The sequence below is a fragment of the Halyomorpha halys genome, unplaced genomic scaffold (assembly GCF_000696795.3).
Source record: "Halyomorpha halys isolate HHAL.00 unplaced genomic scaffold, Hhal_1.1 Scaffold1277.1, whole genome shotgun sequence".
NCBI classification, from domain to species: domain Eukaryota; kingdom Metazoa; phylum Arthropoda; class Insecta; order Hemiptera; family Pentatomidae; genus Halyomorpha; species Halyomorpha halys.
In genome coordinates, this window is record NW_027110464.1 from 177,970 (window position 1) to 197,288 (window position 19,319).

Sequence of the window (19,319 nt, forward strand, 5' to 3'; positions counted from 1 at the left end):
GATAAATTACCAGCACATATTGGAAAAATGACAAGTTCTATTGAGTGCAGAGTTGCTGCCTAAAGAACCCTCTCTTTCCTCCCCCCGCCCCAACAACAGTTTTATAAATTTTTAGTACATTGAACTTATTATAATTTCCAAATCACCAATATATCAATAGGAAAACAAAGTGATAAAATAAATTGTTTAAATTAAGTAAAAGCCTTAAGATTAGCTAAATATGCATCTTTGCAACAAATCTGCTTTTAAGTATGCGTTCAAAATACAATATAAAAATAAACTGTTTTCATCCGAGGGTAGACCAAAATGTAGATGTGAGGATTACATTACCACTGGATAAGTAGGTTTGGGATTGGAGGGGCATCAATGGACAGATGTATGTAGAGAATGATTGGTGGTATTGACATCAAACTTTAGGGTTCGCTAAGCATTTATCATTAATAAACAATAAGTTATTATTAAATTACATAGAAACAATACTCTAAATAATAGAATAATAATGACCATGAATTTATGATCATTAAAATTTCAATAAATTGTACTGACAAAACAGAATTACAAAAAATATGAAAAAGTTTCAATTATTACCTTTAAATAAGTGAACATAAATTTTTCTCAAAACATTCATCTTGGAATATAAGCATTCCACAGGTGGTTCACCAAGATTGTCAAATTCCATACGTCTTATCATTAAATTTTCACTTACATCCTATAGGAAGATAACAAAGGTAAAATATGATATAAAAGCTAAAATAAATCATAACTACATCCACACAAAGGCAAACTATATTATAAGCTCCTTAGATTAGATTATTAGAAAACCTAAAAGTAAAATACTGAAAGAATAATAAAAGGATAAATATGATAATAATAATAGAGAATTAGTGTTCAATAATAATGAAAAACTGATACCTCATACTGCTTGAATAATTCATGTGATACAATAGAAATGTAGACAATAAATAAGATAATTCTAATACCAGATATTTTAAAATTGATTTTCATTATTACGGCAACAATGTGTGCCACAATAGCTAACAGTAAAGCTAAGAAAATCTGAAAATTAAGATATAACAAAAGCTTATAGACATATAAATTTACACAAATTACTGCAGAAAGTTAAAGTGAAAAATAATTATTTACACACAGTATAATTCAAATAATTCATAAAATCAGGAGTTTCTGCATTAAATTCATGTTTGCTATTAAACATTGATCTGAAAATATGTTCTAAAGCTGATAAAGAAATGTTGTCATCAGATCCAAATTTTTTAAGTATAGCAAAATCTTCTTTTGATAATGTCAAATCAACTCTTATAGTTTTAATGTCATCCTCAAATGCACCATCCTAATACACAAATAAAAAATATTTAAAAAATTTTGCTAAGCTGAAGCAGAAATAAAATTTAAAAAATATAGGTTGGGCAATAAAATATTATATAAATGACAATATAACTATTAATACTTATGAGAATAATAATAATTATGTTAAATAACAACTATAGAAAAATGGTAACCAATTAGACAACAGGCGATACAAATTTGTTTATCAACTATGAAGTGATGAATTATATATGTCAGCCAGGTCTGGGTCTAAATATTTTTAACTTGAAACTTTTTAAACATCATAAAAATAGAATATATGATCTACTTTTGAATTTTATTTTGTTAGAATATAAGTATTTATAAATGTTTTGAAAATTTGTGATATTCTTTTTTTAAAAAAAAATCTCATTTACATTATTATTTTAAGTTCATTAACTAAACATAAATCTGTACCTGTGAAGAAGTTGATAAGTCTAATTAACTAGGAAATGGTTGGTACAGGAATATTACATAAATAATGGATTAAAGATGATATTACATTCAGAAATACTGATTTGGATAGAAGGTGATATTTTCAGTTTTCAGTCCCCCATCATTAATACTGTTATTTTAATATTTCTAGCCATATATCAAGAGAAGTTACAAAAAAGTTTGTAGTTTATTTAATCCCTACAAATTATATTACAGTTAAAAAATATCACCAAGGAAAGATAACTGCATATATCCAATTTTTTGTTGTTTGGAAAGCTATAAAGGCACAGGGGCTGTTTTACCTTGTCCAATAATTTAAATATGAATCTAGAAGAAAATATAGTGCTCATAAAAACTGGTAAGGATATTATTTTGCCAAAAGGGCACTCAAAGTGAGTTATTGAAGAAAAAATTAATATAGAGCTGTTAAAAGTGCTTAATGTTAGCAGTTTTTTTTTTTTAAGATGACAAAAATGCAGAAGGGTGGTAAGGTCAAAAATTAAAATTTTTTACATACAATATAACAAAAACTGAAAGTATTCCACTTTTGCATTCCGATCCCCTTTTTCTAGCTACCTCTATTAAGCTAAAAACAAACATTTAAATTATAATTTGAATAAATTTTCAGTTGGATGAAGAATAATTTTTTAATTTGTATCTGAAGAAATAATAGTTTCATCTGTGGATGGATCATCCAGTATTCAAATAAAATTAAAGTTATCCATTATCAGTTGTAATTTTTGATAACTTGATTAAATTAACAAAAAAAGACATTTATTGAATTGTTATTTTAAAACATTGTGCACCTAGATTTATTTGAAATACATTTGTAAGTAATAAATTCATATTTTTGTATGGAACTTAGGAGGAAAACAAAAATAAGTTAAAAAAAAATTAATGCTATCCTTATAAATAGTCAAATATTTTCACTGTATATTATGTGGTCAGATTTTTAAAATTAGATAGAAATCCACAAAATACTCTTTTTGTTTATTAATGTTTTATTCTAATAATTAATATAACAATAATAATGAAAAAAATAACAAGTTTTAAACAATCCCAGCGACGGAAATAAATTGAATCTCTATATTTTGACCAGAAAAAATTAATATTAGCATACTGTAGTTGAGGTGGTAGCTAGAAAATGGGTATTGACTTAAAAACCATGTGATGTTTTGCAAATAATGTAACAATATTTGAAATCAGCAATAATTTATTGTAGTCTTAATATTTGATACTAAGTAAAACATTTGATTGTCTGATGGTCAATTTTATATTGTAAAAATTTGGAACCAATACCTAAGTGAGGTGATAATACAATATTATAGTGCTATTGAGATATTCAGATAGTGGAACAGCATTTCAGAATAACAATCCATTTTGATGAAAATTGGTACAAACATATCTAGTAAACCAGTGACGGATTCCCTATGGTAGGGCCACTGATCTCCATCCTGGCAAAATATACATTGATAAATAATTCCTTTCCGCTTTTTCACATGATAAACTTTATACTTCTACTAATCAAGAACTAACAATTTCTGTTCCACACCACTTAAAATGTTTTCATAAACAGTTACAATACTTTTTCAATATTTCTTTCCAAAAATTCCACAAAAACAAGAACCACCTCTGGATCATTCAAACAGTCCTATAACTTTAAACATTATGATATTGCTTAGAAACTTCTATAATTAAACAAAATGGGTATCGAGGATTCTCAAATTCAAATCTCCATAAAAGTCTTCTGACCAAGAACACCCTTTTTTCTATCCACTTCCTCATTTGATATTGAAAGACCTTATTCAACTAAAATTACTTTAAAGAGCAGAAGAGTAAATTTTAAGAAAAATAATATCATAAACACAAGTAGTGCCCTCTTAAGTCAAATCTGCACAATAGCAATTAATATTATTTTACAATTATGGGAAGGCTGTGACATGTTCTATCTGTAGTACTACCTTATTTGGTGTATTGGCTTCATACCAGGTGTAATTATTATTCAAATGTTTAAAATTAAAGTGAAAAACAATTTATGGCACAAAAATATATATAAAACAGGGCAGTATAAAACCTTTAAATTTCCTTTATTTCAGTTATAAAATTATAAATATTAATAAGGAACTAATTAATAGTACTGTACTCAAATCTAATCAGAAAATTACATGTCATAAATCTTTTCAGTACCAAATCTTTTACCATTGATATAAAACAGGAGTATCATTACAATAGAAAAAGGTGAATATGAATGAAATTAGTATAGAATACGTTCATAAATGTGGTGAAAATAAAAATATTTTATGTGATTTTACTACAAATTACTAAAACACAGAAAAATTAAATATTACCAAAAAACCTGCACTTGTTAAAAAGATGTTAATATATCTTGTAAGATATGCTCTATATAGTAAGTCTTCTTTATTATGTAGCTTTTTTACTCTGTCTTTTCTTTCAGCCTGTGAATCATCTCTGTCATACCCAGAAGAATCCTTTTTGTCTGAAGAATATTCGCCAAAAAAATCCCTGGAGGGATCCCATTCATTATCTGACTGTGAAGAGGATGCAAAAAAATCATTGTTTCCAAGAGTTAATCCATAGGTTAGCCAAAGCAAGGCTAGAACTATGTAAACAGCAGAGTTCATGATAAATTATCAACTTGGGCTTATTGTAACACAACTGGTTTTAGTATACAAGTTTTCAAATGCAGACAACTTTTAGTAACACCTTCATTATTAAAATAAGAAATATTTAATAAGTTCATAGGTAACTTTCAATCGGGAGGGTAAAAGGGAAAAACATTTAAGTGGCTAATATCTAATATTACTCTGTCAAAAGCATCATCACTAATAATTACTGGACACTAAACTTCATAATAAATGTACATTATTAGCGATGCGCAAATGGCAACAGCTCCAGGCTCGTCTCGTAACAGGTTTGATATTTTGTTTACTGTATGTGAACAATACATGCGCCAAATTCGCATACTGTGGTGAGCGGGGAGGGTCGGCTTTGCTGGTAAATATAAGAGTATAACCTGAGTGGAGTTATATTACAACAATTTACACTCCGAGAATAACGGTTACAAAATATCAAACCTGTTACGAAACGAGAGGTTCCGCCCCTGGAGCTGTTTTCATCTGCCAATGCGCTAATAATGCACATTCATTATGCAGAGGAAGGTCATCTTTTAAAAAAGGTTATGCAAGTTTGCCGCTCATCATGTTAGATAGCGTTACCAATCCTTAGTTACTGATAAACAAACCATAAGTCTCATCTGATAATAAGCATCGATAGTTATCGAATCTATCGTAAAACATTAACACTGTTTATGTATAATCTTTTCACTTTCTTGAGACTGGTTATTATTGTTTAAATAAATCAATTGTACTGAAATTATTTGATCAAAACATTCTTTATTTCCTCAAAAGTCCAAGTTTCGGCCAATTTGGCCGACAATCTATCACTAAATAGCTTTTATTATACCTTGATTTTTAACAATATTATTTATATAATATACATTAATCTATTATATCATATTTTTAAAATAATATATGTGGGTGTAAATTATGTTATTTATTAATAATATTGTTAATTGCTAAAAATCAATTTATATTAAAAGCTTTTTTGTGATGGATTGTCCTGGAGGATGGCCAAATGTTGGACTCCTGAGAAAATAAAGAATGTTTTGAGACTTTATTTTGGATAAAATTGATTTTATTTAAACAATAAATACTCTCATTTTTCACCTTAACATTTTGTGTTGAGTAACTAGTTAGTATCATATACTAGAGGAGCTGCTCCTAAATGTGTTCTAAAGAAGGATACAGCTTGTTAATATTATAATTCCTGATTTTAAGGGAGCACACTGAAATCTTGATGATAATGAATTTTGGAATTAAGGTGACAATACATTATTTAGATAAAAAACATTACTTTTCCTGTACTATATTAAATCCCGTCATCAAAATGTAGATAAAAGCTGTTACTACAGATCGGTAATGTCGTGGAACAGATAGTAAAGAGAAACTGAAAGAAACTTTTTGGAATCCTAATTGGAAGAATTAATGTTACTTGTGTCAATTGAATAAAAAAAAAACAAATTTTTTCAATGTTTATTTTAATTTGGGACACCTATTCCCACACAGAGTTATAAAGAAGAATTGGTGAGAATGAGGAACACCATGTCTAAGTAGAAGGAGATTTTATTGAAGATTATAATTATTAAGGAACTAAGAGACAAAAAGGAAAGCTATCACTTTAAAATGTGATTTTAAAATAAAAATTAAGGTAAATTGTGAAGAGGTTTAGGAGCTTGGAAAAGAGGATATGATTAACTGAGTTGAAAGATTTTAGATAAGGGAACTTTATTATTCAATAGAAGGACTCAGACTTTTTCGCAAATGGAGGAAAGTTGAATTTTAGAGGGGAAAAAACAAATTTACAGAATATTTAAATTAATCTTAGCATATTTGTTTTAATATTAATTGTTTCACTGGGAGAGGGGAGAGGAGGGTTAGAGGAACTGAACTTACATGGGTCAGCAGAATAGTTATCCACCAATTTCAGAACAAATTCATTGTTATACAGGGTGGATAGGAAACATGAATGCCCCAAATTGTGGAATCAGGTAGGTCTCATCCTAAGCTCACATAAACAATTCAAGGAATAGAGAGCCACAGGCTTAAACATAAACAATTTTATTACTTTTAATACCAGAATAACATTTATTATTTATTAAATAAATCAATTTTATATCCAAATCCGTCTCAACACTTTATTTATTCATTAGTCCAACGTTTCGGCCTTTCTAGCCATCTTCAATACAAAAATCCTTCCACTAGGTGGTAGGTTATAAATGGTTTGTTATATAGTGTGGTGTTCTATACTGTTGATAATCTTATAGAAAAAATAAATGTTAATGTTTTTAAATTTTAAATAAAGAGGTTTTGAACTTTAAATAAAGAAAATGACCTGGGCAGAATAGCCTGCAAATAGAAATTATAAATTAATGTGAGAAGGGTTTTTGTATTGAAGATGTTCCTGAAGATGGCTAGAAAGGCCGAAACGTTGGACTAATGAATAAATAAAGTGTTGAGACGGATTTGGATATAAAATTGATTTATTTAATAAATATTACCTTGTCTCATAATAATTAAACATTTATTATATTAAACATATATTTCTTATAAGCACAACCTGTATGTCTAATAAGTAGAGCCCACAATCTCCTATATTTCCAGAAAAAAAAAAAAAAAAATGGGTCCGCACTTAAATATATTTGTAACCAATAACTGACTGTCCTAAAGGAGAAAGTCATTTGGCTAACCAAGTCGCTCATTTATTTAGTGAGTGAATTCAACCAACCTCTACAAAGTTATTTAATTCTGTGCTCTCTGAGCTCCTTCAATATTTCTTGAAATACCTGTTATCAGCCTTCAGATTTATATACAATGGCCAACTGAATCATTTCTTTTGGCAGATCTTTCATTATCTGATCCTCTGCTATGTATCGAGGAATTAGCCATGATTTCAACAATATGTCGTTTATTAAGGTTATTTGCTATCTGTCCCCCGATACCTGGTTAGGGTAGGAGTCTCTTACTGAGTCCCCGGATATGAAAACATCTGTATTAAGTTTGTCACATTACCAGAGGCCCCTGAGAAAATTACATTGCCTAACCTTTAAGTGTTCTAACAAAAATGATAGTTTGTGACAAGGGACCAGAATCAAATTAACCAGGTGCAGGCCCTTCCTGGACAAGTCAAATTTTTTGTTACACATCCTCGGCCCTGAGGAGGGGGACGCCTGCCTCGGGAGTCTTCGGACATCGATAACCAATCAGAGAAGAGATTTAAAAATAAGGTAATGCCCCAAAAGGGAAGTGGGAGAAAAAGACAAGAGGGAATTGAGAAGAGAGACAGAGAGACTCAACAGGAAGGCTTGGACAGGGAAGCACCACCACAGTCAGGATGCACTTCGACCAGACAAAGTCGTGAGAAGGGCCACCAGACCTGGACATCTCTTATGAAACAGAAGACACCTACGGCACTACATCCCACAGCATCAGCAGCTGTAAGTATAAATGAACTAATAAGTATTCATGTAATAATCTATATTTTATGGCAACCTTTATCTGAATCATATTAATCTTAATAACAAATTGTAAATAAATACTTAGTTTCTTTATGTAGTTTATATACTATTATATATCCCAATATACCACTTTTTATTATACTATATAATTAATGGTAAGAACATTTTATAAATATAAAGGTATTTAATTGGTAAACTGGTAAACACACAAACAGCCTTTGGAAAGGAATCCAATTATAATAATAGTTTTTTAAGACTCAATTTATAATCATTTAATTAACTTATTTTTGGATAATTGCCTTCAGCGATTATCCTGGCATCCCAAGTAAATCTGCTACTAGTACATAGCACCTCCTACCTAGGGAATTCCACCCCTACTTTTATATCGAAAGATTATTGCTTGATCATATGTAAATGATTATAGGCAGATGGTCCGGGTTGGGGGATGGGGGGGAGAGCAAAGAACAGCATCAGGATTAAGCCGGAGTTACTCGGGACATTTTCCTAAATTTATCCCTACTTTCATTTGTCACTCCAGAACTCTCCCAAAAGAAGTGAAATCAATCTTCTGGTTTCCAACCAAAAATTGTAAATTAATTAAACATTTTATTTTATTTTCTACACATTCATCTGAACTATTTTATCATACTGTAGATTCAATGGAGGTTCTTATTCATTTAAAAAAATAGACATTAAAATACCTTGCTCTCTTTTGTTAGTGTTTTTTTTTTTTTAATTTATTGCAATAGAAAGTTACATTTTAATTTAATATTATTTTTTATTTAATGCATAATAATTTAATATAATGTTTATTTTTATTTGTTTTATATTTTTGCTTTTTATGCTGAAGCTTAATTTTTATTTCCTGTATTACTATTTTGTATTTAGTGATGAATTTTATCATAACTATGATATTCAAAGTATGCCTTGACTATTAGTATGATAGGATCACTTCCAGTTGTTGCATTTGTTCTAAAACCTTTACAGTTTTTCCAGTATTAATAGGTTTCTCTCATGATTTTGTTAAGATAAATATTTTCTTAAAACTCATAACTTTTAATTTCAACTTTTGCTACTTTTTTTCTTTTTGATTCTTAATTTTTAGCTTACATTTGATTTCAACGATACCTGTTAAGAGCTGCCGAACTGAACTGCATGGGTTGTTTGTGTGACCTTGTCTGCACATATTTAATGCAATTTCTCGATCCAAGTTTTTATCAAATCAGGAAAATGATGCACAGAATTTTGGAATTTTAAATAATAACTTTAAAAAAAAGGTAAGCAACAAACTGAAATGAAACTTAGTGTGTTGGTTAAAAGAAATTTGAAGGGGATTAGACGAGCCAGGAAATTAGATCTATTCTCCATACAAGAAGTCAATTATTACAGGTAGAGTTATTTCATTGACAATGATTCTACCTACAGTTATAATCTTTCATTTTAACAGCAACATTACATTTTAATTTTTATTTCAATTTTTCACTGCATTGAAATTATTAATTTGCAGAATAAAAGTTAACTTATTGCACCTGAGTAACCTGATTCATAAAGATAGTCAATTAGTTATTTAAAAATACATGCAAACAAATTACTTAATTGCATAAAAATTAGGATCTTGCTTATTTTTAATGCTTATATTTAAATTAGTCAATGTGGATAAAAAAAAAAAATGTTATTAGATAAATTAGCCAACACCTCGTTCTTTTGATTTTTCTCAGTCTTTTAAAATTAACAATAGTTCATGTGAAATGAATAAGGAATATAACTAATAAAAGGTATTAAAAAAAACAACAAAAAATTGAAAGATTTATGCAGAAATTAATTTCAACTCTCATGGTTATTATGGCTTTCATACATCGTGACATTTATCTAATAATGTTTTAAATAGATTCCTGAGGCTTATTTTCATATTATTTCATCAGGAAAATTATTGCTATTTAAGCAGTTCTGGCAATATTATCCTTCATTTTAATTATATTGACTTATTTAAAATATAAATGTACAACCACAGATTGGAGCTCATTTTAAATTCATAATGGCTGAGCAAATACTTAGATATTCTGAGTAGTGACCAAGAAGAATAAAATAAGGTTGAAGGTGAATGAAGAGTAGAGTCAACTTACCTACTATTTTTCTGTCATTTTGTTTTTTAAAAATTATTTCGCTTTATTAGTGTTAAACCTGCGAATTCACAAGTATTAATTTTTACAATGATCAACATCCATTATCTTTTGTGTGAAATATAAAGAAAATAACGGAATATGCATACATATGTAAAACCTTTTTTTTTTAATTGTACTTACGATAGAACTTCTATGACTAGTAATAAATAAATAAATTAAAATTAATGTGAGAATAAAAGGTATTTTGATATGAGACATCAGAAAGCCTTAGTAACATATTGAATATTAGAACACTAGGCATTATTTTAACCAATCATACATGCTTGCAACACTAGGAGAATATAAAAGTAGACACATTTTTCCTAAAAAGCAATTTTAAAATTTTTTTCATAACAGATTATTGAAAATCCAATCAATAAATAAATATAATGCTATGCTTTGGATAATCATCAAAATATTACTTAACAAAAACATCTTATAATTTTCTTTCTCCCAGAGATGCCTATGTTTATTACGACAAACTTTAGATATCCTCTATTAATTTTCTATACAAAACTAAAATTTTTTCTTAATATTCATAAAACAATTATCCAATTATTACGATAAAATTAAAATTGCTAATGATTTAGTGAGAATGGAAATATTAATATAAAACGGATGAATTATTAATTATTGTTACCAATAACTCTTCAACCAGATAAGATGATAGATCAGATATATATAAATTAACAATAGGATTATTTACCTACCGTGAATATGAATGTTCAAGCACATCATTACTTGAACAAACAATGACTGAAACGAAACTTACTACCAATATCATGCGCTAATGACTCACTTAGTTAGATGCTGCTTAATGTAAAATAAAAACAACAACTAAACAGAAAAGGGAAACGTTATTAAATTAAGGAAGTTATAACCTATATAATTATTTATTCCATACAGTTACAGGGTGGAGAGATCATTTCTCCTATTGCAAACTAACAGCTACTTTACAAGCAAGAAATTGCTTAACAGTACTCTAATAGATACAATGAAAACGTTAATTGAATTGTATTTATAAATTAAATAATGGTCACAAAATACAAAAAACAGAACGAAAATAAAACCTTAGATACCTTTATATGCTATTAGTATTTACAATTCTATAAACAACATAAATAAATCAAATATGGAACTATAATAAAAAACAGAAATATAAATAGCATTACATGCTATGCTTTAGAACAATAGAGGATTAAAATTATTTTGTTCATTTTGATAAAATCTTTCAAATAAAGATGTGGTAGTAGAGAGTTTTTCATCTCTTTTATTTAATTTATATAAATATTAACATATATAATACTTGATATGAGTACATATAAGAATTATCATAAAAACTAAAATTACTGGACACACTATTTATTTACAGTTGCTGTACAAAAAAGTAATAAACTTGTATTCATACATATCCAAACAGATCTTCATTCGCTAAGTTCTGGCGGTCACCTGGAGTTACATAAATCAAATAGCACATGTGCTATGGTGCGAGATGACTCCACATTGCTCAATGCTATACAAGCTAAAAATGATTCATACCTCATAAGATGCCTTCGTCCATTTGTAGAATAAACAACAAGGTTTCTAAGAATTAGAGATGCAGTCAACCTAATACTTTTAGTAACAGGACCCTCGTTGCTTGTTTGCTCAGTTGGAACAGGAATTGGAGCGGGTCCAGGTTTCACAACTCGTTGTTGGGGATCTTTTATATTTACAATATCTAAAGCATGACGCTTAATAGCGTGATATGCAGCATTAGGTCCATAGCCTGGATGGGGCATAGCTTGAGAAGGCGTAGGCAGCTCACTTTTACCAGTAACTGACAATTGTTTTCTTCTAGCAGCAACCATTTTCATTTCATCAGGATTACAGTGTTTATCATAAAGATGAGTCATCAAAGAAAACCGCTTCCGTTTCATGGCATCACATCTTTCCCATAAACATTGAATTTCTTCGCTACCTTGAGGAAGATGAGCTTCACACGCATGTATATAAACTTCATTTTCTGTATTAAAATTTCGCATACAGCCCCTCCATTCACACAAAAAATGTCTCTGCTCTACAGCAGGCTTAGTATCTTGTTTTACCAACTGGCTTGTAGAACTAACAGATGGAGCAAAATTTGATGCGGAAGAAGAAACACTGACAAATGTTGCACAGGGTGCTGGCACCGTAGGTAATGTGACAGTGGGCTGAGAAATAGAAGTGCAAACCCTTGAAATACTATCTGGTATATTAGCAGTAGATTTTGGTGGAACAATTGCCCTAATTATGTTTGAAGACTGTTGAGTTGGTGGTAAAACTGATGGAGGAGAGGGGAACTGAAGCCTTATAACTTGTTGTGATGAATTGGATACAGATGGTCCTTGAGGTTGTAAAATTATTATAGTTTTTGCTGAAGTTCCTTGTTGTTGAGTAGTCTGTGCAACAAGTACTGTTTGTTTTTGATCTTGCCCAATGGTTTTGGCTTGAGGGACAACATACTGTCCACCAACAACAACTCCTTGAGTTAACTGTCCTCCAGCTGTCACTAAAATTTGTGTAGGTTGTGTTGTGGCAACTTGTACAGGTCCAGGAGTTGTTTCTTCAAGCGGTTCATCTTCCAAAACATCTGCTGCAAGGGCAGCATATAAATTTGCAGCCGAAGAAGAGACATTAACTTGCTCAGATGTTTCCTCTATTTCATCTCCATTGAGGTGAGGCTTTTTTGAGACTACATCATCTTCTTTATCAAGAGGCCTTTTAGAAGTTTCTCTTTTTTCTTCTTTTACAGGAATACCATTCGCAATAATGTTTTCATCCTTAATTTCTATCAGAGCATCACAAGATGAACCATTTAATTCAGTTTTTAATTCAACTTTGGCTTCTTTTAAAGTATTTTCTGAAGACAAACAATTTTGACTAATACTGCTAAGAAAACCATCAATACTACTTTTGGAATTTTCTTCAGTTCCAGTTTCACTTACATCACAACGTATAGAGCTCGAATTACTAGTAGAGGCTTCCTCAGGTAGAACCGAGTTTGAACTTATTGTGTTAACAGGACTACTAAAGACAGTTGATGGTCTAACATTTCCTGAGGCATTATCAGGTTTTCCTAAGATTTCCATAAGTGATCTAATACCATTCAGTTTGAAAGTGATACCTTCTTGAGTGGTAGAAGACTGAGATGAGTCATCAAATGAAATGGTACCACTCGGCTGACTTTCAGTTTGTTTTTCTGACTGTTGGTCATGCTGGAGCAATTGCTGCTGTTGCTGCTGTAATTGTTGTTGTTTTTGATGTTCTGCAATTTTATTGGCTAGAAGAGTTTTCATAAATGAAGTGGGCCCCTGTGATGTACCTTCTCCAACAATTTGCATTTTGACTGGAGTTGTGGGTGTTGGTTTAGGGGGTGCACTCAACTGAGCTTTTAAAATTGATGATGGTGTAGAATGAACAAGACTTGATGTTGATGAAATGGAAGTTAAAGGCTTAACCCTCATTTGAATTCCTTCATAAAAATGCTGAGTTAATTCCCCAGTAGTAATAACTTTTGGACCAACACTTCCTCCAAACACAGTCCTTACAATACGGGGAAAATGAAGAGGTGCTATAACACCTCTTCTTCCAATTTTAGCACAGTAATTAATATACTGCTTGTACAGTTCAGCTTGTTCCACCTTACCATTAGTGCTAGGTTCAAAGGTGCATCTAAGCCAAGCTAATGCAAACTTCTCATTTTCTTGAGCTATTTGCTCCGTAGCCTGAGCAGAAATAGTAGAAGCTGAAGTAGTAATAATTCGTTGAGTATTTAGAATAACTTGTTGAGATCGTGGTGGAGTCTGGTGAGAAACACTACCAGAAACTGCTGGAGAGGAAATCTGAGCAGAAAGAGGTGTTGTGTAAGTTGGCTGCGTTTGGGCAGGCTGAGAAGCAGCTATTGGTGTAGATGGAGTTGAACTGATACTGGTTGAGGTTTGTGGTTGGGTTTGTGAAGGAGGGCATACCGAATTATAATCTCTTACTGTTTCAACGACTCTCATTTGAATACATGCCTTAGGACCATAACTCTGAGCTTCAACACTCACAAGTGATACAAGTACATCAATGATACCATGAACAGCTAATACTGAATTACAAGCCTTTTCTCCAAGTGCTGTAATTGCATTAAGACATTCCAGAGTACAAACAAGCAGCATTATATCATGTAATGTTAGAAAAGAACAAATACGTTCATAAATTTCCCTTACCAAATGTTTAACTAAAAGTTCTTCATTTATTTCATTTTGTGCCAATTTTGTCAATACTTCAAGAGCTGAGAGTATATCTGCCCTGTCCTCTGAAAGCAACCCTTGGTTAGTTAAAGTTAAAACATGTTCCATAATCGGAGCTCTTTCAGTAATCTCTGTTGCTATATTACAAAGCATATCCCAACCCATTTGATGTAAAGAGTCCCACCTTGAATAACAACAAAGAATTATAAAACGTAAAAATGTAGTATCTTTACCCATCAAAACCATGTTTTCATTTACAAACGTTAAATTACGTAAAATGGCAGCAATTTGGCAAACTCTCTGCCCTATATAGTCTTGAACTCCTAATGTTCTACCTAAACAAAATAATTCTTTGTCCTCTGGTTCAAAGGTCAATCCAGTTTTATTTGAAACAGCATCACTACCATCTTCTACAGCATCTTCCCATTCTACATACAATGATTCATCAGTCAACTTTAAAATACTTTCATCAGTGATAATATCACGCCACAAATGACTCATAGAATGACCTCGATATTTTCCATATATTTCATGGAAAAGTGCTCTTAGACTTGGATTATGAAATACAGCTGCATGAGCAAGCAAGTAATGAAGAATTCTTGAGTGCTTCTTAAGTTTTAAACAATGCTTTCCTTCATTAGACAGCAATGTGCATACATTAATTGCAAAATCTTGTTCATTTGGTAAAGGTGAAATTAGTGATAAAGAAAGTTTATCATATTCTGAAGGTTGATACAAATTAACAGATAGGCCATTGGTTCCTCTCAGAGATTCATTTACATTGTGCTGAGTGTGATTGTAAGTCATAGGGATGGAATGTAAAGCTCTAGCTGACCACTGCCTGTGTCTGCTAATTTCATCATCATCAACACCGAGTTCGCCATGAAAATGAATCTTTTCATATCTATCGAGATATCTTAAATATATCTGTTTGATAGCAACATCACTATTAACACAATGTTTTGGAATGTTGAACTCATCTAATACCTGGTCCCACTCATTTCTACTATTAACTTTAACCCAACCTCCTTTACCAGTAACAATGGTATACAATAAATATAAATCAACTTCATACCCACTTATTTTTGGCACTTTCCTTGAAGGAGTTCCTCTAGTCTCGTGAAAATGAAATAGCTCCTTGATAAACCTCTCCTTTTCTTTTTCATAAGTTGTTTTGTCGTCATTAAGTTGCGTCGCCATGGTAGAAACACTATTATTGAAGTTATCCCTCATAACCGATCAACGAAACTGCATTAAAAACTAATAATGAGTTAAAAAACGCTAAAGAAACATGAACCATATCGGGAATACCCACAACAATGGCGAAGGTTACCGACTGGTTATCTAATTCTATTCATCGACGCCTAAACAAGAACTTGCTATATCTAATGATCGAAAAACAATCCTTTTCGAACTAAATTTTGTTTTTCTGTTTCATATTATTTAATTAAAATTTTTATTTCATTATTTTGGGTTTTTCTCTTGTAAAAAAGCTTTGAATATGTTTTTTTTTTATTTTCTTACTAATATTGAAATAAATTGAGTACTTTTTCTTCATTTCGAATAATAATTTTTTTTTGTAAAATGGAGAATTGGATGTTTTCAAAAGATTGAAATGTGTGGAACTAATATACAAAACATGTTTTTACTATAAATACTTTACTTTTTGGAAAAGTTTTTTTCTTTGGAAAATAAAGATTACCTTATCAATCCTGTAGTATAAGTAAATAATACTGTACAATTATTTGAGGTGATGGTATTTTAATTAAAACGAAATATTGTTTCGGCTGAGATTACGAAATTTTTACATTAAAAAAATAATAATTTATGGTAAGGCACATCTTTTTACGCATTTGAGAACGTTATTTAGTTGTAAAATGGGCATTGGTGACTGAATTCCTATCTAATATTTAAGGTTAATATACACATGACAAAAATTAAAATATTTCTATGAATTCTAAACAGTGTTCGTGAAACAATTCATTTAGAGATAGGACCAAGAAATTGTAAGAAGTTTCAGCCTGATCAAAGTCTTAAAATACTTTTTAAATGGAACACTAGATGGCGATGCTTTCAGTATTCAAGTATTTAAGAGGTCTTGTTAATTATTTATTTTAGATGTTTTAGTTTGCCAACATATGTACATACATTTTTCACTTGTATATATTTAATTGTTTGTTATTATTTTTTAGGAGGTCAGGAAAAAAAAAAATTTATTTTATTTCAATTTTATATTTTAATCAGTTAGGTAGGCATCATGTTAATATATTAAAATTTCATATTATGTTAATTTTTTTTTTTTATATTAAGTTCAATAAATTAGAGTTAATATTGAATTTTCATCTTTATTTCATAAATATTAAGTTTTAAATAACTCAATAACCTATATTAATTGTTTTGTTTGCTCATTTAATTTAAATGTCAGAAATGTTTATCAATATTATTGAAAGCAGACTTGATGCAACAAAGAAATAAGCTCATTTTACTTGATGTGAATCAACAATAATTAATTCTCAATAGATAATTATAAACGTTTAGTTATATCTTATTCAAGGAATCAGAACAATAGAAATGTCATAACTCTTTTCAGAGCAGTATAGGACTCCAATGGGAGTCTTGGGCAAAAAAAAAAAAAAAACTCTTTTCAGTACTTTACTCACGTAACATATCAATTATTCACTATCAAATAGTGACTAGCTACCGAAATATTAATTAAGAATCTAAATGTTTATTTTAATAAGTAGGCTTATGTTTTCAGTCTTATTCTTTACCTTTTTCTAACTAAGATAAGCATAGGTACTTTGTCTTAACAAGAACCAACTTTCAATTAACTTTTCAACATTGGTTTCTCCCTCATGTGTCTGTATTTAGTAATAATGAAAAAAAAATCAGTATAATTTATTAAAACTCCTGCTAGAAGAATAATCATCCATTCACATTTTTAATATTTTTTCCTCTTGAAAAAAAAACAAATAACCGATGAACCCTTGAATGAAAAAATAATTACTATATTTAAATAATATGAGAATGAGCATAAAATTTAAGGTTTACTTACTGATATACTGTACAAAATGTGTTGATATAGTTATAATGTAATTTAATTTTTTTGGTTGGGATAAAATTAGACACATTAAGGGTTATCATTTGTTTATTATTGAAGTATTTTTCTTTTTTCCCTTGTTTCTCATTTCAATGAAATAACAATTTTTATGTTTTCTCTCTGATATAGGAGTTTTCATTCTTGATAATATTTATAATCAAAACTGAAGTTTGCATTCCTCAATGTAGAAAGGAGAAAACCAGTGAACCAGATATCTGATGTCTAACTGTTAGGAAGACCACATATTATAGCAATGAGAATTCAAATGGTGTTAATATTTTGTTAAGTAAAAAAATGCTTCCAAAAAATGCTAAAATTTGAGATTCATTGCTTCTAAGAATTTTAACAAAAATAGTAAAATCGAATTGCTAAGGTATCAATTATAATTAAGACTGCTTTAAAGGTTACAAAGAGGCATTTTCCGTTAAAGTACCTAAACTGTTCCTTGGCACAAGTAGGTTTAAATTTAGGTTCAAGTTGGTCTAACTCATTAGGAACAAGTAGGTTTAAGGGAGTCAACAATCATCAGTTTGTATGAATCATCAAAAAGCAACAAGAATTAAATAAAAGAACTGCCATTTCATAGCCTTCTGTACTTGTTTTATTTACATTGTATTATAGTTTAATAAAACTTTTTTTATTTACCACATTTTAGAATGCTTTGAATACAATAATTTATTTGTGTACTGTGCTCAGTTTCCATTTTGTATATAGTAATTTTGTTACAATTTAATAAAAATGTAAATATTATAACTTGAACATTTTTTTCCAATCCAATTTTAAATATTATTGGTTATCTGACAATTTAAGAGAATTATTGATTCTAGACATTTTCTTAAGGAATGAAATGAAAATTTACCAAATTCATTCTGTAAGTTGGTTCAGGTAGAACTTAAAGCTTTGAAGATATTTCAAAAAATAAGAAACGATAACGAAAATTTTGTGGACAAAATGGTCAGTTTGTGAGTAGCCTTATTTTAAAAAGTAATGATTGTAAATAGCTCGTTGTAGTCTTAAAAACTGATAAATTTTGAAAACACAAGTTTTCCAAACCTTCAAATTATCGAGTTATCGAGATCCCCACGTGTTCAAATTTAGAGTTATGTAAACTTTTTCATGCCAGGTCCCCTTTTGTAGTTTAATTTGACTGTACTAAAGATTTGATCTAGATTAATTAAAACTGCTTGAAGAATAGCACTTCTTTCTCATGATAAGTCGAAGCCGAAAAGCGGTACAGATTTTCGTGTTTTTCCTCGTTTTCTTAAAATAAGTCTTATGAGGAGTGTTGTGAAAGATCACTAAGAGTCATCTCTGCTACGTTACAACTGCTGTCTTTTAGGATTTCCGTTTCCAACCAAGGGGGAGTGTGTAAAGAATATTCCAGTTACTCCTGTAAGCTTTGAACTTTTGTATGAACACGACGATCTAAGTGATATTTTAATTTTCCCAGTCTCAATATCACTGAGAGAAAATATTTATACGAATATATCATCCTTTGACAACATGAGACAGTAATTCATAAATTTATTCATTTTTTTTGGAGCCATGCCATCAAAATAATGAGAATCATAAATATAAGAACATGGTCAGGGTTGCGGTCAAAAAAAGAACAAATAGTTTATAACTATTTCAATGTCCTTTTAGTTATAAACTATTTGTTATTTTTTTTACCGCAACCCTGACCATCTTCTCATATTTAAATTTTTACGGTCAATTATATATACATATACATAAATAATGATGAGAATTATGTTTTCATATTTATTATGAATTTCCTTAGAGTAAGGTTACTGTTTACGTAACAATGTCGTTGTCTAACTTTTTATTTATTTTAAAACTTTTTTATTTGTTGATTCGATTCCTAAGCTATTGGTTTAATATTTCAATATCTTTCAAAATTTTGTTGACAT

General features: G+C 29.8%; 2 protein-coding genes across 2 annotated transcripts in view; both read right to left on the minus strand.

Annotated features, from left to right (window-relative positions):
* Positions 1-5,015, minus strand: part of LOC106689090 (uncharacterized) — a gene marked incomplete in the record, with an annotated part of 13,234 nt that extends 8,219 nt beyond the window's left edge. Inside the window, 4 exon segments of the mRNA XM_067048637.1 lie at positions 589-709; positions 913-1,056; positions 1,148-1,348; positions 4,146-5,015. Coding sequence (XP_066904738.1) covers positions 589-709; positions 913-1,056; positions 1,148-1,348; positions 4,146-4,439 — 760 coding nt within the window.
* Positions 5,016-10,626: 5,611 nt separating this feature from the next.
* Bap170 (Brahma associated protein 170kD) lies at positions 10,627-15,660 on the minus strand. Its single transcript, XM_014433872.3, has one exon. The coding sequence runs from the start codon at positions 15,540-15,542 to the stop codon at positions 11,499-11,501; it is 4,044 nt and encodes a 1,347-aa protein (XP_014289358.1). The 5' UTR covers positions 15,543-15,660; the 3' UTR covers positions 10,627-11,498.
* Positions 15,661-19,319: the final 3,659 nt, after the last annotated feature.

Excerpts from the sequence above, each read along its gene's own strand:
- Bap170 (XM_014433872.3), bottom strand. The coding sequence starts at position 15,542 with ATGAGGGATAACTTCAATAATAGTGTTTCTACCATGGCGACGCAACTT.